The sequence below is a fragment of the Silene latifolia genome, chromosome 2, assembly GCF_048544455.1.
Source record: "Silene latifolia isolate original U9 population chromosome 2, ASM4854445v1, whole genome shotgun sequence".
NCBI classification, from domain to species: Eukaryota; Viridiplantae; Streptophyta; class Magnoliopsida; order Caryophyllales; family Caryophyllaceae; genus Silene; species Silene latifolia.
The window spans coordinates 185,405,795-185,429,700 of record NC_133527.1 but is presented as its reverse complement, the minus strand read 5'-3'; the positions used below and the strand labels follow the sequence as shown (position 1 = coordinate 185,429,700).

At 36.8% G+C, this 23,906-nt stretch overlaps 2 protein-coding genes across 2 annotated transcripts; both read left to right on the top strand.

Moving 5' to 3' along the window:
- Positions 1–10,474: 10,474 nt before the first annotated feature.
- On the top strand, positions 10,475–14,644 carry LOC141643736 (uncharacterized). Its single transcript, XM_074453026.1, has 6 exons — positions 10,475–10,864; positions 12,234–12,481; positions 12,859–13,047; positions 13,173–13,263; positions 13,406–13,679; positions 14,119–14,644. Exons 1-6 carry the CDS (start codon positions 10,614–10,616, stop codon positions 14,431–14,433), a joined length of 1,368 nt encoding a protein of 455 aa, XP_074309127.1. The 5' UTR covers positions 10,475–10,613; the 3' UTR covers positions 14,434–14,644.
- Positions 14,645–20,840: 6,196 nt separating this feature from the next.
- LOC141641779 (uncharacterized) lies at positions 20,841–21,341 on the top strand. Its single transcript, XM_074450428.1, has one exon. The coding sequence runs from the start codon at positions 20,841–20,843 to the stop codon at positions 21,339–21,341; it is 501 nt and encodes a 166-aa protein (XP_074306529.1).
- The last annotated feature ends 2,565 nt before the right edge of the window (positions 21,342–23,906 follow it).

Genomic DNA, 23,906 nt, shown 5'->3' with positions numbered 1-23,906 from the left:
CGGCCCGCGATCGGTCAAGACATACTTTATAGGTTATCCTAAAGGAACGCTTGGTCATTACTTTTATTCGCCAACCGAACAACGTGTTTTTGTTGCGGCTAGTGCGACATTCTTAGAGAAGGAATTTCTCGAGAATGCAAAGAGTGATAGAACCTTCGAACTGTCGGAGATTCCAGAACCAAGCACCGAGCAACTATTGGAGGAACCTATTCCTTCAATCCCGGCTGCGGTTAACATTCCTGAGGAACCTAGGAGGTCGGGAAGAGTCTCTATTCCTCCGGACAGATACATTGGTATGGTCGAGGAACATGACATAGATGACGTTCTACTTTTAACGAGTAGTGAACCCGCAACCTATAAAGGTGCCATGACTAGTTCTGACTCAAAGCTATGGCTTGAGGCCATGCAATCCGAGATGGACTCCATGTACGAGAACAACGTGTGGGATCTTGTTGACTTACCTGCTAAGGTTCGTCCCCTTCAATGCAAATGGCTTTACAAGATAAAGCATTCTGTGGAAGGTCAACAAGATATCTACAAAGCACGACTAGTTGCTAAAGGTTTCACCCAAGTGCCAGGTTTGCACTACGATGAGATTTTTGCACCTGTAGTCATGCTGCGTTCCATTCGGATTATCTTAGCGATTGCCGCTTTTCATGACTATGAAATTTGGCAAATGGACGTGAAAACCGCCTTCTTAAACGGTTTTTTGGAGGAAGAGTTGTACATGGTACAACCCGAAGGTTTCATCGATCCAGAACATCCTAAGAAAGTGTGCAAGCTTAAGCGTTCCATTTATGGACTTAAGCAAGCATCAAGGAGTTGGAATCATCGCTTCGACCAAGTGATAAAAGAAAATGGATTTACTCGATCGGTCGAGGAACCATGTCTATATATCAAGTCGAGTGGGAGCAAGATTGTTTTCCTAATATTGTATGTTGACGACATACTCCTGATTGGGAATGACATACCTCTCTTAACTTCGGTGAAAGTATGGTTGAAAAACCATTTCCAGATGAAAGATCTGGGAGAGGCACAAAGAATTTGGGCATCCGTATCTATCGAGATAGATCACGTCGGATGTTATCTCTCGGTCAGAGTCTTACATAGACAAAGTCCTAGAGAGATTCAAAGATGACTAACTCCAAGAAGGGGTTTCTTCCTATGGCTCCAGGGGTGCATTTGAGCAAGTCTCAGTCACCAGAGACACCGGAAGAGAAAGAGCGCATGGCACGGATTCCTTATGCCTCGGCAATAGGATCTATCATGTATGCCATGATATGCACACGTCCGGACGTGGCATATGCATTGAGTATGACAAGTCGATTCCAACAAAGATCCGGGTGAATCACATTGGCTGGCTGTCAAGAACATTCTTAAGTACCTACGGAGGACTAAAGATTGGGCATTGACTTATGGAGGCCCTCAAAAGCTATGCGCAACCGGTTACGCAGATGCTAGCTTCCAAACGGATCGAGATGACTCGAAATCTCAATCTGGATTCGTTTTTACTCTTAATGGCGCTGCAGTCAGCTGGAAGAGTTCCAAGCAAACAGTTAGAGCAGATTCTACGACTGAGTCCGAGTACTATGCCGCGTCTGAAGCTACAAAGGAAGCGATATGGATGCGTCAATTCTTACATGGGCTATCTGTAGTGCCTAGTTCGAATGACCCGATCACCATCTATTGCGACAATAGTGGTGCCATCTTCCAAGCTAAGGAGCCAAAGTCTAGCAACAAGTCTAGACATGTACAATGGAAAGCTCATCTAATCCGAGATTACGTGGAGCAAAAGGAAGTAGTGATAGAAAAGATTGCTACAGATGATAACATAGCAGATCCTCTCACTAAAGCATTACGACAAGATAAGCATGAAGGGCACGTTAATTTCATGGGAATTAAACGTGTTCCTAAGTTGTAGTACTCTTTTATGGATTAGATTCATTCGCTTTTGTACTCTATACAACATCATCGTTTTGATATTTATATATTTTGTTTTTCATGTGGAATTGTACGACAATTTTTGAACACCACAAAGTGAACTGAACAAACATTATATTTTTAGTCCTTAATTGCCCACATGAGCTGATAACTCTGACAATTATTTTGTGACGTTGGTTGATGGTGGGTTCAACTAGCCATAAGTCAACAGGTTGACTGACCAATCACAGAGGCGAATTATACGGATATTTCGTAGGACACAATTGTGACATCGACGTGGAGTCCTAAATGTTTTATAACATTCGGTGCCCGGTCGTGGATAGGACTTCCATGGTGATCCTAAGAGTCGATTCTTTTGACTATCGACTGTCTCTTGAGACTAAGGCAGAATTTGGGTGACTTTGGTTTCTTTCTCACGGTCATCCGTAACAGGGGGCCAAGATAGATTTTTCTGGGTCATTTCATGCCGTGCTTAGATCGGAAGGAGTCGAGTTGAAGGAAATATTCAGCCTTTATCGGTACTCGATATTTCTCGGGGCCACTCGAGGAGTCAGAATCGAAATGCATGGCCATGCTCGGATACGGATTCGTTTTATCAGTTAAGTTACTCTCTAGTCGGGGAAACCACTCTAGATACAGATCGATTGTAAAATACGACCTTTGCGGATCCGGATCTGCAAATTGTTTTACATAGAGTGGGAGAAATTTTAAATGAATATGAGAATCGGTTATCGCACATACACTTGTACGGACAAGTGGGAGTTTGTTGGAGCTTGTGTCCTCCAGTTAGTGCGGATAACGTCATTGCACATACACTTGTACGGACAAGTGGGAGCTTATTGGGGTTGGTGTCCTTAACAGTTAGTGCAAGGACTTATAAATCTCTAAAAGGATCAAAGGGCATACTTTTGGTATTATTATCAGTTGATCCACGTTTATCAATAACGGTTGGCTTGCTAGATAAGTTTGACGTTATTGTCATACAGATGGCGGTGATCAACTGGTCCCTAAAAGTCACACCTATAGGATACGTTTGAGAGATGTGACGGTATGAAAATACAGTCATGTAGATGCCAAATTTGACTAACCAGTTAGTCTGAGTTTTTTGACTAATAATTAGTCAAAATGTGATGTTGAGATATTTTATTTAATACGGATTAAATAATAATGGCTAAGGCGAATTAAGCAGTTAATTCGTAAAATTGAATATAAACGTTTTATATTTAATTAAATGTATATTGAATATAATTATACGATATTGTCTTTGTCGGACATGTATTAATAATTCAACTAACCCGTCTTATTAGTTGATGCTTTAATAACCGATAACCGATGACGATTTATAATCAAACCGTGTCATATACATTTAGCACATTTCGGGTCGGACCACGAGTTTAAGTGAAGAGGAAATTAAAAAGCCCACGAGCTCTCCTCTCACTCGGTTTGGCCGAGCCCTTCATAGACAAAAGGAGAGCTTCTCCTCTTGTCTAACCTAATTTTGTCATTTGCTTAACAAAATTAGGGTTTTGGGAATTGTGCCTCTCAGAATAAATAGGTGGTTTTCATGCAATAAATAGGTGGTTTGGTTTTTAGGCGGAATATGATGCATATTATCGTTGCGAAAAATAAATAAAAGAATGCAATACGTAAATAAAATTCCTAGTGTGGCCTATCCTAATAAAAAGAACATAAAACAACTTTGGAATCCACCGTTGGACCCGAGAAGCTTGTCTTGATGTTCCATCTTGATCCATGTAGCGGGAGTGAGCATCCGGTCTCCATCTTTGGTCTTCTCAAAAATTACAATTAAAATTACAAAATATAAACCTATTTACATTCTAATTAAAAACTGTAATTACAAGTGAAAAATCCAAAACGGAGATACGAGATCTCAAAATACAACCAAGACCGTGTTCCATCATTACGGTAACACGTTCTACTAAGGCCACACTAAGTTACAACCGTTTGTAAAATAAATAAATACGTAATATAAGGCATTCACGGCATTCAAATCAACGATAAAAGAAAATGCATCAACTAAAACAAATTCATTCGTGACATAATTCCGTAATTATGTTAAATTTATCCAAACCACCTTTTAATGATTAAAATTCATGTGATAAAACTGCTTCTATCAATTTAATTTTAATCAAATACAATCCGTTACTTTAAATACGCTTTAAAATAACTTAATGGTACGTGTGTGAACCGTTTCACAATCATAGCGAGTGTACAATATCCGTATAATGTACATTTTATGGCCAAAAGAGAATTTTTAGACAAAAAGAGTAAAATTCAAAGCTGCCAAAACAAAATCCCTCGATCCAGGGACAAAAGTGCTCGATCGAGGAACCAAAGGGCTCGATCGATCAATCGCTAGTCGATCGAGAGGTATGCTAATCAGGAAGTACTCGATCGACGAACGGTGGTCGATCGAGGACTTTATCAAGACATCGCTCGATCGAGTACGAGGACTTCTCGATCGAGCAGGGGGTTTTAAAAGTGGTCGATCGAGTACAGCAAGGACTCGATCGAGAAACAACAAGACAGAAAAAGCTCTCGATCGAGTAGAAATCCACTCGATCGAGACCAAACAAGTTCTGAAAACTTAAAACCCTAGTAAAAACAGTTTGACAAAGCAAAACCTATTGCAATTTTGATCAAAATCGCATAAAATCAATTCTATGAAAGACAAAACTTGACATATTGCTATAATCTCCGTATAAAATAACAATATGTAAAAGAACAAATTGAAAACGAAAACAAAACAGCCGCGAAACACGTTAGGCCGCACGGTTTTCAAAGCACGAAAACGCAACAGCAAAAAAAAAAAATTTTTCAACCGAGAGAAAAAAAAAAATTCTGCCTCACGGTTTTCTAGACAATCCGAGATCGTCTCAAATCGTTTTTATGAAAAATCACAAAGAAAATTTACGTGGCTTCGCTCTGATACCACTTGTGGGGTAATATCCGTATAATACCCTTTAATTGTAGGATTATAACGCAAATTTCATATGTAATTTATAGTCGTAAAACGAAAATAACAAGGAAACGATAAAGATTAGAAATAACCTTCGGTCCTAGTGCAAAATGGCAATGAGAGATCAAGGTAGATCTCCTCCTAAACGATGCACCCAAGATGGTCCGAGAAATGCCCTTGTGCTAGAAGGAATCCTCTAATTGCCTTGCAATATTGAGAGGATTGTTATTGTGAGTTTTGTTGGATGAGAGATCCGAATTCTGAGAGGCACAATTCCCAAAACCCTAATTTTGTTAAGCAAATGACAAAATTAGGTTAGACAAGAGGAGAAGCTCTCCTTTTGTCTATGAAGGGCTCGGCCAAACCGAGTGAGAGGAGAGCTCGTGGGCTTTTTAATTTCCTCTTCACTTAAACTCGTGGTCCGACCCGAAATGTGCTAAATGTATATGACACGGTTTGATTATAAATCGTCATCGGTTATTGGTTATTAAAGCATCAACTAATAAGACGGGTTAGTTGAATTATTAATACATGTCCGACAAAGACAATATCGTATAATTATATTCAATATACATTTAATTAAATACAAAACGTTTATATTCAATTTTACGAATTAACTGCTTAATTCGCCTTAGCCATTATTATTTAATCCGTATTAAATAAAATATCTCAACATCACATTTTGACTAATTATTAGTCAAAAAACTCAGACTAACTGGTTAGTCAAATTTGGCATCTACATGACTGTATTTTCATACCGTCACATCTCTCAAACGTATCCTATAGGTGTGACTTTTAGGGACCAGTTGATCACCGCCATCTGTATGACAATAACGTCAAACTTATCTAGCAAGCCAACCGTTATTGATAAACGTGGATCAACTGATAATAATACCAAAAGTATGCCCTTTGATCCTTTTAGAGATTTATAAGTCCTTGCACTAACTGTTAAGGACACCAACCCCAACAAGGCCACGTGGACGCAATCAGGGTCGTGGAAACACCAAGTCAGGACGTGTAGAGGACCGTGGAAAGGGCAGCATCCCCACCACAGTCCGTGCTAACAAGATAGGGGTGGTGCATCAACCAAAGACTCTTAAAACAGAGGACTCAGTTCCGTCGACCAATCTAAATGGTTCGGGTTTGGCTGGTATCACGCCATCCCAATGGCAACAAATTCTTGATCTTATGAATATACCGAAACCCAAAGATCGTCTTCATGGTAAGAAAACTAATGCTTCTTGGCTTGTCGACACTAGCGCATCAAATCATGTCACGGGCAACGTACAATTCATGACAAATGTGACAAGTATTCCGCATAACACCGTGGGTTTACCGGATGGCAATAATGCCATCGCTACGCATGAAGGCAGTGTCCTCCTCAATGGAGGATTACAATTAGATAAAGTCTTATATGTCCCACAATAAAATTGCAATTTGATTTCGGTCAGCCAATTAATTGATGATTTTGATTGTAAGACACTTCACTAATACTTTGTGTGTACTTCAGGACCGGAAGACGAGGACATTGATTGGAGCGGGTGAACGAAAGGATGGACTTTACTTTTTCCGTGGGGTTCCAAAAATCAATGTTATGGCTGTAAGTGAAACATCTACTAAGGTCGACCTCTGGCACAAGCGTTTGGGTCATCCGTCGGAAAAAGTATTGAAATATGTCCCTGGTGTACGTTTTACTAATTATAAAAATAAGAAAGCATGTGATGTATGCTCCCGTGCTAAGCAAAGTCGAAATAAATTTCCTTCAAGTGTTAACAATGCTAGTTGTGCTTTTGAACATATACATTGCGATTTATGGGGTCCCTATAGGCATTTATCTTCGTGTGGATCTTCCTATTTTTTATCTATAGTTGATGATTTTTCTCGTGCCGTTTGGGTTTATCTATTACGAAATAAGACCGAGGTGGAGGAAAAATTCCTAAATTTTGTTGCTTTTATTGAGCGGCAATACAACGCCAAAATAAAGAAAGTTCGAAGTGATAATGGAACCGAGTTTTCCTGCTTGCGTGAATATTTTTTGAAAAATGGGATTGTTTTTGAGACATCTTGTGTTAAAACCCCTCAACAAAATGGTCGGGTTGAACGTAAACACCGCCATATACTAAATGTTGCAAGGGCTCTTCGGTTTCAAGGCCATTTACCTATACAATTTTGGGGGGATTGCGTATTGTCGGCTTGTTTTTTAATCAACAGAACTCCTTCTCGGTTGTTAAATTACCTTACCCCCTATGAAAAGCTCCTCGGTAAAACTCCGTGTTTTGATACTATCCGTACTATTGGATGTTTGTGTTATGCACATAATCAAACGCATGATGGAAATAAATTTGCTAGTAGAAGTCGGAAATGTATATTAGTGGGATATCCTTACGGGCAAAAAGGATGGAGATTATTTGATTTGGAAACCCGTCAATACTTCGTTTCTCGTGATGTCATATTTTATGAAGATGAATTCCCATATGCACCAATGTCAAATAACACCCCTCCTTCACAACCTTTATTTAACGACATACCACATATTGATAATGATTATAACCACCCTCAAATAAATTGGCCAGAAACTAGTATTTCAAAAAGCTCACTTCCACAACAGATTGAAGGGGGCTGTTTACAAGAGTCCCTGCAGGACAATTCAGAAATTATTTCCCCTGTACAAAATTCTGAAGACAATGAAATCAGGAGGGAAGAAAATAATGATACTAGTGGCTCTGAACAAATGGGTAAAGGATTCCGCACTAAGATACCTTCAACCAGGCTTCAGGGTTTTGAGCACTACGCCATTCCGTCACACTCCACGCATACTATTAGCACAGTAAAGTCCTCCTCACGGTCACTCATTCCACATCATGTCTCAGGTACTCCGTATCCTCTTTCTAACTTCGTTTCATCTGACCGTTTTACTACTGGACATAAGAATTTTGTTGCAGCAATAACTTCAACTCATGAGCCCAAAAACTTTAAAGAGGCAATTAAAATTCCAGAATGGTGTGCAGCAATGGCTAAAGAAATACGGGCTCTCGAAGACAATGAAACTTGGGAACTCACATCACTCCCACCGGGCAAGAAAGCACTTGGTAGTAAGTGGGTTTTCAAAATTAAGTATAACTCTGATGGCAGTATTGAGCGACTCAAAGCAAGGCTCGTCATTTTTGGTCATCACCAAGTGGAAGGCATTGACTATGACGAAACATTCGCACCGGTTGCAAAAATGGTCACCGTCCGCACTTTCCTTGCCGTTGCTGCTATAAAGAATTGGGAAGTACATCAAATGGATGTACACAACGCTTTCCTCCATGGCGACTTAGATGAAGACGTATACATGAAAGTACCTCCTGGCTTCAATAATAGTAACCCGAATTTGGTATGTCGGTTGAAGAAATCATTATATGGGTTGAAACAAGCCCCGCGATGTTGGTTCGCAAAACTTTCAGCGGCATTAAAGCATTACGGTTTCAAGCAATCATACTCAGATTACAGCTTATTCGTATTAAGAAAAGGCGAGATTCACCTTAATGTATTAGTTTATGTGGATGACTTGATCATTGCAGGAAATAATACGGTGGCACTTCAAATTTTTAAAGCTTATTTGGGAGATTGCTTTAAGATGAAGGATTTGGGACGTCTAAAATATTTTTTGGGTCTCGAAATTGCAAGAAGTAAGGAGGGCATATATTTGTGTCAAAGAAAATATGCCCTAGAAATTATTGAGGAAACAGGACTATCAGGTGCTAAACCAAGCAACTTCTCTATGGAACAAAATCACAACTTAGGACTTGCTAAAGGAGAACTTCTCCAAAGTGCTGAATCATACAGACGCCTAATTGGACGTTTGCTTTACTTATCCGTCACAAGACCGGATCTTGCTTATAGTGTACATATCTTATCTCAATTTCTTCATGAACCCCGAACTGAACATTGGGAGGCAGCATTGCGGGTTGTAAAATATTTGAAGCGCAATCCGGGACAAGGAATTCTACTTCGTTCCGATGGCCCTTTGCAATTGGAAGGTTGGTGTGACTCTGATTGGGCAAGTTGCCCTCGTACAAGGCGTTCTCTGACCGGTTGGATAATTTTTCTTGGCAACTCACCGGTGTCTTGGCGCACCCGTAAGCAACCCACGGTCTCTCGCTCATCAACAGAAGCAGAGTACCGCTCCATGGCAGCAGTTACATGCGAACTAAAATGGTTAAAACAACTTCTTGGTGATTTGGGCATTCAACATCCTCATGGCATCCTGCTTCATTGTGATAATCAATCGGCCATACACATCGCTCAAAATCCGGTATTTCACGAACGAACGAAACATATTGAAGCTGACTGCCATTTCGTTCGTGATGCCACACACTTCTTGGCCTCTCAAACTTTCTTACATACCCACCAAGACACAATTAGCTGACATTTTTACCAAAGCTCTTGGCAAAATACAGTTTGAATTCCTTCTCCACAAGTTGGGCATTTGTGATCTACATGCTCCAACTTGAGGGGGGTATTGGAGCCAAATCATGAAGGGAAGCCATAATCAGACCGTAAAAGTGAAAAGGCAGGATTGAAGCATTGCAACTCTTCGTATGGAAGAGATACAACTGTTCAGTTTGTCATATTTGTATTCTATAAATATGTGTAAACATCAACACTTTGGAATAAGAATATATAACAATTATTCATCTATTTATCATTTGTGTTGTTGAATTTTATCAAAAAACTTTATATAAAGTTCTTTCTTTACTATGTCATATTTTGACAATCTCAATAATCTCAATTTTTTTGTCACAATGGAAAAAAACTTTAAATAAAGTTTTTCTTTATTTCATAACTAATTAGGTAATATAATTATTGGTTAATTTTTCATTGAGTCTCACAATTTTTTCTCTTTTTTTTTTAAAGAATTTGGTTTTGAACAAGTTTGTTAATTTAAGAACAAACTTTTGTTTGCAATGGAACAAACTTTATTTTAGAAGTTTGTTTTGACAACCCCAATGAAAAAAACCCTTCATTGCTAATGCTCTAATACTCTTATGATATAGAATATCCAGTTAGTTATATATAAAGCGGTTTTGCACAACGTATACAGTAGTATAAAACGAATTTATCTATAGATAATTCGTAATTCTTATCATTTGGTAAAAGTAGTTGATAAGAGAACCCGTTTTATAATAAACATGTATAAGACCGTGAAAATATCCGAATCTATAGATAATCCTTATTACTGCTTCTATTTAAAACCAAACACACCATTTTATTTTCTGACACTATTCCTAAATGGAGGTAATTTTCAAAAGTCTGATTTATATATAAATAAAAAAAAATCATATGAAATTGTGTTTGATTCGCCTTTATAAGTAAAATAAGAATATCAAAGTTTTATATTTTCTTACAATATAAAATTGAAAATATTTATGTTGCAATATATGTGTTGCCAAACGTGTAGAAGAGAAATGGTGTCTTTGAAATTAAATGAAGGGATTAGTTGGTAACCCGTTTGAAAATATCCATAGTTAGTCATGGTTATTTGGGCGGGAAAAAAATCGCGCCCGCGCGCATTGCAAAATCATTTTAAAAGAGTAAACCAAACTAAAGAAAGGAAGAAAAAAAAAAAAAAAAAAAAGCTCCTCTCAGTCTCTCACTTCCTACTCTCCACCTAATTACGAAGCTCAAAGCCTGAAACGTCAGTCCATCAATGGCGGAAGCCCAGACAAACCCTAATATCGTCCAACAGTCGGAAACAACAAATAATGGCGCAATCGAATCAATTACACCGCTGATTTCAGAAATTTCCGGCAAAATCTCCGAAACTTCTGGAATTGTCGCAGCCGATGGCGAGAATTCTCTCGAGTTTTCCGCGGATTTGATGGAGAAAGGCAATGCCGCTCTCAAAGATGGTGACTATTCAGAAGCATCTGATCTCTTCAGCCGTGCCCTTGAAATCAGGTTAGGGTTTATCATACAGTAGCTTTTGATTTATGTTTGAATCATTAAGTTTATTGTTTAATTAACTTTTAATGTTATATTAGTGAAGGTTAATTCGATTTTATTGCGGGGATTTGAAAATTAGGGTTTTGGTAGGATTTAATGTGGTTTGACAACAATTTGCATTGTAAGTGAAATGTAGAGCTGAAATTTTAAAACGATGCCGTTTTATTGATTTTATCTGAGTTATAAAAGCAATCATGGTGAAGACGGTTTTTGTGTTCGCGTAAGACCGTTGTATGATATACAATTGTTCTAAAATGTCTATTGGGTGTTGGGGTTTTCTCTACTGGCGGCGGAAGCGGGTCACTACAACAAACAAACAACAGTAGGGAGACCGTCTTACACACACAACCACAAACTATTAGGGGGACACCTACAAAGTAAGTAAAGTGCAAGAAACTAGAACAATCGACACCACAATTTACGTGGGAAACCCCTTCCAAATAAGGGGAAAAACCACGGCCTCTCGGCAAATCGATCCACTAATAAGAGATTAATTTGTTCAAGGTTACAACAACCACCACCTCACAAGCTCAACAGTAAGTATATAATCAATGGAGATATAATACTAAATTGAAACTACCCTTGTCAATTTAGTACTCCAACCACCCCAAAGATCTACCACAATACCTATTGGAGATGACCGGTACACCGTCACCGGAGGAGTGTTGATGAAGCTTGAACCACCCTTGAGCTAGATCGATTTCGAGTAGATCGGACCAAATCACCTCTTGTATTTGTCACTCACTCACTCAAACCTAACTCTCTCTTACTCTTTTTATGGTTGTTGAACACTCTATTTGCTCTCACCAATTGTGTACCCTCGTATGATTTGCCCTCTGTCTATGCTCTCTGCCTTTTATCCGAAAGTCCCTCTTGTACACTAGAAAACACATGTGCACCTTACTCTTGGACTTATCACAAAAGGCCAACAATTAGTCAATTAAATGACTAAAACCAAAAGGCCCACTTTGATTCACTAATGGGCACCAAAGTCAGTACACGGCTAACTTACCAAAATATCCACTGCCAACATGTTTTTGGTCTTTTCCGTTTTTCCGATACAAATAAAATACTAGACTACTACTAACTAGTATTTACAATACGAGGTCTTTTGTGATCACATATTAGTATTATTGTCTGAATATGGTTTACTTGGATTTATTTTCGAGTACCAAGCTTCTGGCAGTTAGCATGGCGAATGTTTGTTACTCGTTGCTTGGACTAAATTTACTGTAGAACAAATTCTGTGCGAGATAAAGTATGTAGAGTTTCGCTGTTATATATGCTGGCTGTTTGATGGGATTTTACGACTGTCAATTTTCAGGGTTGCTCATTATGGAGAACTTGCACCTGAATGTGTGAATTCATATTACAAATTTGGTGTGGCATTATTGTACAAAGCACAAGAGGAGGCTGACCCTTTTGGAGCTATGCCAAAGAAGGATGCCGAGTCTCAACAGGGTTCTGTTAAAACTGAATCTGTAAAAAACAATGTTGACTGCACATCACCCATAGCTTCTGTAACTAATAATGTTGATGCAAGTTCAAGTCAACAGCAAGGCACAGAGGATGGTAATTCACTGACATGTTTTAGATCTGTATAAAAGCTATGGTTACTTTGGGTTTGCAGCTGGATATGGGCTAACTACTGGTGTATAATAATGTACTTTGTCTCTGAAACCCCTCAAACTGTCACCTGCAAATGTGTGCTTAACAGGGTAGAGTTGAATTGATGTGGTTAAACAGCGAAAGTTCTTTGATATTAGTTAGGAGCGTCGTTCGCTTACTTTGTGTAGGACTGTAGCCTGTAGGGAATGCCTTTGATCTGGTCATTTTTTTAAAATTACGAAATAAGGAAATCACAAGTCTTTTTGTCTATTCAAATACCATATATATGCTATTAGACTCTTTGCTAAGAAAGTTAACGTCTTATTTTCATCCTGAAATAGTTCTCGGTAAATCAAAGAAAGATGAAGATGATGAGAGTGACACGGAAGAAGAAGAGGAGGATGAGTCTGACTTAGATCTTGCTTGGAAAATGCTTGATCTGGCAAGGGCAATTTTGGGAAAGCACTCTGAGGAAACGATGGAAATGGTCGACATATTGTCAGCTTTAGCAGAAGTCTCGCTTGAAAGAGGTACTGACATATTGCTCCTTGTATCTAATAATTCTGTCTTTTTACGGACTGCTAGATGCCAATCTGCCATGGCCGTCTTATTTTCAAGTTTCTAATCATGTATGGCATTTTGGTTACGTATGCAGAGGATATTGAAACATCTCTAAGCGATTATCAGAAAGCACTTGGCATTTTGGAGCACTTGGTTGAATCAGATAGTCGCCGTATTGCTGAATTGTATCCTTTTAAGCAATGTCAGACGTTGAATTGTTTAGTTTGCTTGATGCAATACCTGGCCCTGAGCTGTCAGGGATGGATTTTGAAATGTTACAAGTTCCTCATGGTTTTGTTGATTTGTAACCTTAACTGTAGACATCAGAAACTTCCGTATTTGTCTATGTCTAGAAATTGGTTTAAAGACTGAAGAAGCTATTCCATACTGCCAGAAGGCTGTATCTGCTTGCAAGTCGAGGGTGCACCGCTTGATGGATGTAATAAAGACTACGCCGGCCTCTATGCCAGGGTCAGCTGCTTCTGAAACAACTCAAGTTGGTTGTCATTCTGCAGTTGCATCTCAGCCTGATGATATAGTTGCTAGCACACAAGCGGAGATTGAAACACTGACAAGCCTTTTGGGTGACCTGGAGAAGAAGGCAAGTTACTTCTAGTTCCTCTCACTTTTTCTTCCCCATACAACCAATCTTTCTCTTTTATGTGTGTCGTTACATGACTGGCTATTGCTGTTTCCTGTATCTGTGGTACTCATCATTTTCCTCATATTCTCCTTTGTTTTGAGCTACATTGTCCTCATAACAACTACCCTCGATCAAAGCGAGCTTGTGGGGGGAAAATAACCAGTAGAGACTTTGTTTTGGGTGTTAGTCTTATGCTTTTCTCGTGTATTTTTAATCTCAGAAAAATTTGTTCCAAAAGCAAATGTAGTGAATCAAAGTGAATGGCTATAACTATAAGGGTTGGGTTTGGATTATTTTGCTCGTTGGTGAACTTTTGACCTGTACTCCAACAACGCTCAGATTCTTGTATGCCTTTGTGAGGTTCTAGGCTAATGTTGTATGATCCAACTGTTGCCAGCTTGAAGATCTTCAACAACAGGTGACCAACCCATCATCCATCCTGTCTGATATTTTTGAAATGATGGCTGCCAAAGCACGGTCTAAGGAGCAGGCTGCAGCTCCATTAGCAGCGAGTTCTTCGAGTATGGGTCTCATTCCTAACAATGGAGATCATGATTCACCCACTGTCCCCACTGCTCACACTAACGGAAACCCAGAAATCACAGATCTTGGCGTGGTGGGCCGGGGTGTAAAGCGGGTGGTTTTAAGCTCGGTTGGTCCAGAATCAAGCTCCACTAAAAGACCTGCTCTTGATGGAAAGGGCGACACTTGAGCATCTTCTCACGTAACAACTTATTTCTATAGCATTTCTAGACATTTTAGAATCTGATGGTTTTAAGCTTATTCTTCTAGAAGTATAATCTTATGATGTATGCCTAGCCGCCTAGCCGACCCTATATCTTGAATCTGAAATACTCCTTTGTCGCCCGTTTCTGGCGCAGTTCACTGCTTTTATTATCCACAGATATTTGTTGGACCGACTACTGTTCACTGTTGAGCCTGGTTTGGCCCGTCTTATGGCTAAGTTAAGCCAAGGCTTAAGTTGGGCTAGTGTCGTGCTTAGTGGAGCTTTGACTGATCTGAACCAAAGGCTCACCAGTCATCACCACTCACCAGTCACCAGACTCACCACTGTCACTAGTACTGTGATGATGTCTTATAAAAAGTTTTTATGTGACCATTTTATGAACTGTTTTTCTAATATGCGCCTTAAAGGGCACACGATAAGAAGCCCTTAGGGAAATATATTTAAGATTCAATCATGAAAAATAGAATGATAATATTGACTTATATGGCTTCTTATCATGTGCTCTTACTCTTTTAGGACACACGTTAGAAAAACCGTTTTTAACGTATGAAAGTTGGTTAATTTTCGTGTTTAGTCTAGCATTATCTTCCCATTTGTTTATTTGTTCGATATGTCCTTTTACCTTTTTTTTTTTCGTTCTCCTAACCATCTATAGAGTATTATTTTTCTTGAATCATGTGTCACGATTGAAAATTAAAAGATACGGCGTATTAATTGAATACAGTACTGGGTTAGGTAACGGAAGCTGTGAAGAACTAGATTGAAAAGGTCAATTTGATCAATCATTCGACATAGTGTTACTATGCCGTTCTTTTTTAAAATGTGTTGTGTTTGTTGTTGGTACTTTGTTGTTAATTAGTTGGTAATTATGCTTAAACATGATTGATCAATTCTAAAAACATGCATTCAACAGAAACATTCTTGATTTTTCTATAACACAGTAACTTAGAAGATGTCGTGATTGGTGAATCGTCATCAACAAGCAGAAAACATCAAAATTTGTTGCCAAAACAGTGGGCAGAACCTAATCTCACTTGATTGTCCACCTACTTAGGCTACATTTACCAAAAGAAGTTTGTTAAGAAATCAAAAGTAGGATCTATATGGACTTAAAAAGTCATACTAGAATATGTGCTTATTTAATGATAAGAAAAATAGTTGGTATAAATGTATTTAGCTTATTTCCGGATTAGATATATTTCAGATTTTTGTAAGACAAAAATGAGATGTAACTAGACTAGGTAAACCAGATATTCGGTTTGGTTTCGGATCAGGTTACATCGGTTCGATTATATTCTAGTTTCAGTTCGATTTTGATCAGGTTTAGTAGTATCATTAATAAATAAAGAAGTTAATATATGAGTTAGTTTAATATGGAATAAGATGAATTTTGAGTCATAATTTTGATGAGATAAAACATGAAGATTAGGCTTATTTTTCTTATATTTTTCAATTTGGATGTAGTAACTCAAAATATATTATTAATAAATTAAAAATTTACTAGAACGGTCCTATGTGGCAATGTTTTTATAAGATAACTTTTAGTTCAATCGATCAATTCTGTTATTAACGTTTTAAATGTATTATGAATAGCTTTCCAGCGTATCAAATTCGATACAATTTTAGCTCGAGTCGGATTGAGTTGACTCACGAATATTATTCAAATCGCTCATATTAGAGATTCGATCTATTACTAATTTAGATATTTTTGATTACCTTTTATAGGTTTGGTTCTATTTTTGTTGTAACTTGTATAAATATCATTTACTATGAGCACAAATTCTTACTTAAGACGGACACTATCCGTCTTAAGTTGTAGACGGATACCATTTTGTGAGACAAAATGCCCAAATAGAGGATAGTGGGAGGCACATGGGGGTGTCCCCACCTTGTCCCCCATATTCATTTTGTGAGTGTAACTACCCGTTTTAAGATTCGACCCGTCTTAAGCAAGACCTACTCTACTATGAGATGGATAACTACTTTTAAAATTAAATATCATAGTCACAATCATATCATAAAACTTTAATAAAGCTCAATCAAATTGACAAATAGCGAATATGAGTTTCACATGAAAATGTCATTGTCTTGTCGCTTTCATGAACCTTCCTATAACAAAAAGGTAAGATCTTTTATCATTTGAGGTTTGACTTAATTGTGACTTGATTAAAAAGTTGTATCCCACCTTCTATACCCTTCTATGGTTTTAGTCCATAGTTTATTGTCTTTGATACTAACTACTATTTCGAAATTCCTAATAATAAACAATCCAAGTAATTATTCTCTTATTTTTAAGACGGGTTCAAATACTATCGAATTTTGATCACCGTTATAAGAGATACGCCCTAATACCAGGAATAATTTTTCATGCTTAATAATAACTGTGTTAGTATATAGTACGGAGTATATATTTACATAAAAACACAACAGATTAGATTGAGCCTCCTGAAATTTGGGTCTTGTTCCGAAGCACAGGTTGCACACCCATAAGGTTGGCTCTACTATCGGTGATAATACCGGTTATAAGACGTCAGAAACTTGTGACGCATCACAAATGAGAATTTGTGTGTATTAAATGAGATATTGTTGATTTGTTTCTTATCTAAAATCAATATGTTCATATTGAATAAGAATTGTGCTATAAATACAGACCGCATACATATGTGAGGATTAATATTTAAAAATTAATTAATTTGCATAACACAAATCTTCATTTGTGATGGACAAAATTCGTTACAAGCTTGTGACGTGAGACAAAGAGACAAGTGGGTAAGGCAAGTGCGAGAAGTCACAGGCTTATAATCTCATTAAAGACGGTAACTATCCGTCTATAACTAAAGACGGACCAAGTAACATACTACATTACGCATAAGACAAACAATAACTTGCGTGATGGGGCCCAAAAATACCACCAATTTAAGGATATTTAACCCGTCTCTTACTATAGACGGATATATCCGTCTATAGCAAGACTTACGGTAATTAATAACAAGAGGAACATAAACATAACACATGGAGTAGAAAGACAAGATATGCCAGAGTAGATATGTATCTGAAATGTCGGGAAACTGAGCACCAAAGTACAAGAAAACAGCTTGTAATTGTAAAACCCAAAATTGGACCCAACACTACATGCATTATGCATATGCAACTTGGTGTTACACTAATAACACTACGTTTTCTGAAGCAATATGCTCCGTGTCTCACGACGTTCCTTACGGCAAATGCTATTTTCCTCTGCAATTTCTGCATATATTAGCTGCATTTATGGTGCCACACCTTGTCATCCTAATCCAACCTTATCAAAACTTACCATAGGGGTTTAAATAATACCATATGTAATCCAAATTGTCTATTGGGTGGCTTACAAAGACAGATCTTAGAGCAAGCGGGGTAAAAGGTTAAGGTTTAAAGTATTAATTTCGTCTGTATATTTAAATACTCAATCAGTAAGCTAAGATTCAAGTGCTGGAAAATAACTACACAAAAATATGAAAAATAACGAGAATAAAATCTGATATACGATGACTCCCTTAGGATTTGTCAAATGTTCTAATATAAACAATCGTATTTAAAAAAGAAAGAAAATAATACTCTGTATTACAATTTACAAGGTTTACGAACTAGTACAAACTTTTTGAGGAATATCTAATCTCGTATGATAACTAACTCTATTTTCTTTTAATTACACATTCGAACTACTCCCTCCATACCACACCAATGGTAACATTGAATTTTTCACACTTGTCCTTGTCGAGATACGTTTTGCAACGTAAATATATTTTGTTACGAATTATTAAAAATTATAAAAATTTGATATTCTTATAGCATTCATGACGATAAATTAAAAAAGATCTCACATGACTATATTTTGTCTTATAGATTAAGAATAATATCGAAGATTCTCTACGACCATGAATAATGGCAAAACGGTCAATTTTACCATTGATCTGCTATGGAGGTAGTATAATTTTTTTGATGAGTTGACAAATATATCGTTTATCATTAATTAATTATAAATTAACGGCTATAAAATACTACTACTCACTTACTTTTGGCCGTCTACTTGTCTTTTAGTTTTGCATTTTTTATAAGCCTTGTTGATACGTATTCCTTCATATCTCTACCAATATACGTTATCCTACATATATGGAAAAGCATTTCATACACCTATATAAGCTATAGTTTATAGACCTAGTCAAGAACGGCTGTGATAGCGTACGTTATCCCATATCATGCATACACGACATGGGATTTGCTTAGGGTAGTGAAGAACTAGCCCAAATGTTACCGTTTGTTGAGACGGTCATGCATTCATATCCAATCCATGGTGTGTATTAGGGATGTCAATGGATCGGGTTCGGATCGGGTGGAGCCTCATCCGTCATCCATCCGTCTTTTTAAAATCTCATCCAACCCGTCCGTCATCCGTGAAACCTATCATCCGCCATCCATCCATCCATCATCCATGGATGAAACGGGTGGATCGGGTGATAAATGGATGTTGTGTATTTATAGGTTTCAAGTTACAAAAAGTGACGATTTTTTATTTTATACAAAAAAAAATGTTAGATAATTATTTTAGTTTAACTTTCTAATGGGTAGTTTCACAAAATATATATTTGAGAGTAGAAAATTTTGAAAATTTGAATATTTTGTATCTTAATAATGTATTATATGTTAAAAAAAATTAAATTAAAAGTAATTAAATCGGGTGATGGATGGATGGCGGGTGAAATTTCATCATCCAACCCATCCGTCATCCGTCATCCGTTCCATCCGTCATCCATCCGTCATCCATTTAAATCGGGTTTTCATCCGTCTTTTAAAATCGGATGGATCGGTTTTTGATCGGGTGCGGGTGAAGTTGACATCCCTAGTGTGTATGGAGTATGGTCGTAATAAATTAGTCTAGTTTGTGTAGTTGTACTGTTCTACGCATGAAACGGTAAACTAACGTGTGAATGATGTGGAATGCAACTATTCAGATAAGAAAGTACCCCAATTGTAAGACAAAGTAGTTTGATATCGACGTAACATATAAGTAAGAATCGTCTGTTGTTCTAAGTATTTGATTTTTCTACTACCATTTTGTATACACGGCTTTTTCAATCTAAAAAGTCGGAATTGTTCAATTTTGTCCTCATCTATTTATTTTGGCCGGGCCATTTTCGAATACAATTAGAAATAATGTGTCAAAAGAAAAAGATAATACAAGAACGGTACAAAACAACATACGAAAATGGAATAAAGAGTTCGTAGTAAATGAATACTCCAATGTTATTTGCACTTCTTTGCCCGACGTTCTAGTATTACTATGGCTGGACCTGTCAAAAACTGAATGAAACCATTTTGCAGGATCAAGACCTATACAAATTTTTAACTCGCGATCCAATTGATCCAACTCTGTAATAATAACCTGTTAATTTAGAGTCGAAACTCAACTTAACAAACTCGACTTGAAAACTCAAAATAAACAATAAAAGATCATTAAATATTGCTTTTAAAATTTACAAATTATACTTAAATAATAATTACTCCCTCCGTTCAACTCTACACTACATGTTTCTATTTTACATACTATTCACAAACGAACATTTAATTTCAATTTTCTCTCGATACATAAGTAAATATATTCATATGAGATCTTATTTGATTCGTCTTTAAGAGTACAATAAAAATATCTAATATCTAAATTTTATAATTTTTCCAAATACGTAACTAAAGATATTTACCGCATAAAACACGCGTTGACAAACGTAAAAAAACAAATATAGAGTATGAAGTTGAATAGAGGGAGTACAAAATTACTCGGTAGTAATTTAGCATTTAAAATTAAAAACACAATTAAAAATAATTATCATATTTTTGTATTTAAACAAACCGCTTCACAATTAAAAATAACTCGTATTTTTACCCGACCAGTTTAAGAGCACTTAACTGATACAGAGTAATTTATTAATTCGTAATCTCTTCTATTCAAACCAAAGATTACGCTTGCTTTTGAATTCTCCGTATAGAGTCCAGTCCAATACTCCGTACCTTGGTAGTTCGTATACGGTTAAGGTACCAAAAGATATTGGTTGAGTCATCCGTATATAGAGTCCAATACTCCGTATATCTCTCTCACACCAAATAATATTGATAACGTACACCCTGGCGTCAACTAATTTCCAGCCTGTCACTTTTCTACATTTTTCCCACATCTTTCCTCTCTTTGTCCCACTTGTGTCCACTTGTCTCCTCCTTCTCCTATATATACCCCCCCTACCCTCCTCCCCTCCTCACACCATCCTAACACAAAACACAACTCATCTCATCACGACTCGATCCAAACCCGACTCGATTAAACCCAAACACGAAAAAAAGAAATGGGACAATGCGCATCATGTACGTCTAGTTCGATGTATACAGCGAAACTAATATCAGAAGACGGTAAACTAGAAGAATTCACGTACCCAGTTAACGTAGCCTATTTATTATCTACACATCCTAATACATTTATTTGTAATTCCGAAGATATGGAGTTTGACGGAGTTTTAACCGCGGTTAAAGACCAGGAAAATCTTCAATTAGGGCAGTTATACTTTGCTTTACCCTTAAGTAAACTCCGCCGTCCTCTTTTGGCCGAGGAGATGGCCGCATTGGCTGTTAAAGCCAACGCGGCGCTTTTACAGGCGGGCGTTGGTGAGAATAAGTGTCGGCGGAGAAGGAAGACGGGATTTTTTGGGGGAGAGAAGTCGTGTTCTAAGGTAGCGGATGTGGGTTCCGCTACTGTGAAGAGTATGAATAAGGGAAAAGGGGATGTTAGTGTAAATGGGAATAATGGAAGGAGGATGTTTTTGGTTAATTTAAGTGTTATTCCTGAATAATTATTTGGGATTTTTTTATTTGATTAGTGTATATATGATGAAATTGTAAATATTTATCAATCAGATCAAAATCTATTGGTTTTGATTGATATTTTTTGTTAGATTGGTTGGATTTTTTGATGAAATTGAAAAGTTATTTGTCTTGATTGAAAAGTTATTTCTCTTTCGCAATGTTTTCCTTTGATGATTTTCGATAAAATGCATCCGACGAGTCCGGATCCTCTGTCCCACTTTCATGTCATATCCGGTGTCTCAGTATCTTAATCTTGCTGACTCCTTCCTTTTATGATGAACACAAGATGGAATAGGAAATCAGGACTCGGATTCGACTTCGTTAAAATATTGTTGAGATGATTACAATTTATTTCACATTAATGACATAATTAGTCGGAATTCATTTCAGATCTTAAGTGAAATTTATTAATTTGATTAAAATTGATATTAGTTGGGCTAAAATTTGTGTTCATGAGCACCGGAATCATAGACGTATGAATATACGATGTGAGTCTTCAATAGATTGACGATGGACGATGTTTAGTGGTAATGAATCGAATTTGGATCGAATTTTTGGACGATCGTTCATAAATGTTCGGCTAAATTACTCAATAACAAACAAGAGGAATTTTCAGAATGCTCCATATATGATTGTATGCTTCTCCATTTCAATGAAACTTATTCGTTATCCATGAAACTTATTGTCAATATTTCCTCATTTGGGAATTAAACAAGTAAATTATTTGATAAAAGAGTGGTCAATCAATCAAAAGTAATAATACTATGAATAACTGTTACCGACTATCGTATTAAACCAATCGTGAGATTGATTATCAGATAATGTTTTTGGTTATGTTACTCTTTGACTCATTCAAAACCACTTCAATGAAAAGGTCACAAATTTAGGGGGTGTTTGGCCAAGCTTTCTAAGTGCTTTTCTAATTGTAAAAGTAGAAGTTGGGCCAAACACTATAATTTAGGGAGATAAAAAACTACTTTTGAAAAGTCAGAAGTTAATAAAAAGCTACTAAAAACAAGCACCAAATTAATGCTTCGCTTCTACTTCTCCCAAAAACTCTAGGATTATGGAAACTAAAAAAAAAAAAAAAAAGATTAGTAGTAAAACACATCAATTTGTTAAGAAACTACTTTTACAAAAGTTAGGCCAAACAACCGCAACTTTTTCAAAAAGTAGTTTATGAAAAAACTCATTCTAGAAAGTAAAAGTTATTTCACATAAACTAGGCCAAACAACACCTTAGTGTGTGTTTGGTTTGGCTTTTAAAAGTGTTTTTAGCCAAATATATCATTATTTAAAAGTTAAAGCAAAATTTCTCAAAAGCCAAAAAAATCATTTTTTTACCGATAAAAATAAAAGCAACAATTTGTTACTTCTGTTTTTGAAAAATACTTTTAGAAAATTAAGCTTAAAAAATAAAAACTCATTTTCAACAAGTTAAGTCAAACATGCTCTTAAATCCATATATTACTCAGGTCCCTCCATCACAAGGTACGAGGAGGTCTGCATGACTGCGTTCGGACATCGGACATGTGTTGTTGGCAAATAGTTAGCCTTAAACTCTCATTTTTTTTTTTTATTTTTTTTTTAAATTATTAAGCATTAGAAAAACTTTATTGAATCTAGCTAACACTTATGGAGTAAGATGGTAGGGCTAGTCCAATTTAGTTGTGTCCACTCAAAAATGGAAAAATCCGGTTCAAAAGTTGAAATTAGTTATATTGGCGAATGGCAACGTCATTGGTTAGTTGGTTAGCATGTGGACAGATAAAGGTGATGCAAGCAATTAGGTAATCGTATCAATTAAGGACCCTAATTCATTGGTGACTGTCCCTTCGTCCCACAAGACAAGCCACAACAATAACGCCCACAGCCTATGACCCAACTTTTAAAAACAACACAACGCACTTTCAAATCTTTCTAAACTTCCAAGTCCATCTAGGTGTGACTGTGTGAGTATTGCGGATTTAGCGGGCTAGTAATAAGGGCGCTCGTTCCCGTTAACTAAAAGAAAAATCAATAGTTTGGTTAAAGTTTTTTTTTTCTTTTTTTTCATGTTTACCTTATACCATTACTTGTTTATCCTTGTTGAATTTTTTCACTCCTCCCCCCTAATTTAAATCCTGACTCATCCTCATCTCAAGTTTCAACTATCTTCGTATCCATAGTAATAAATCACCGCAAATACGTAGTAGTCAAAGACATGGTAAACTAATTGCTAGGTGCTACTCCTTATAGTTCGAACAATCGAAAAGATTAAAGTTTGAGTATCTCTTGGTTTTAGATTATTGTAAAAAAATGTGATCAAATATCGCTATGATTACTATATGTAATGTTATATGTACATATATATGTTGATTCCTCCATACTAAATTTTTTTATGGATTGAATGAATTCATCAATTGACAAGAAATAGGATAAGATGTGACGATATGTCAATATTCACAAATATTAGATGAAGGGTATACAATTTTGAACTAATAAATCCCTAAAAAAAATAAAAAAAAATACGGAATATTAAAGCATTTTCAATAGTCTCTTGAAAAATCTGC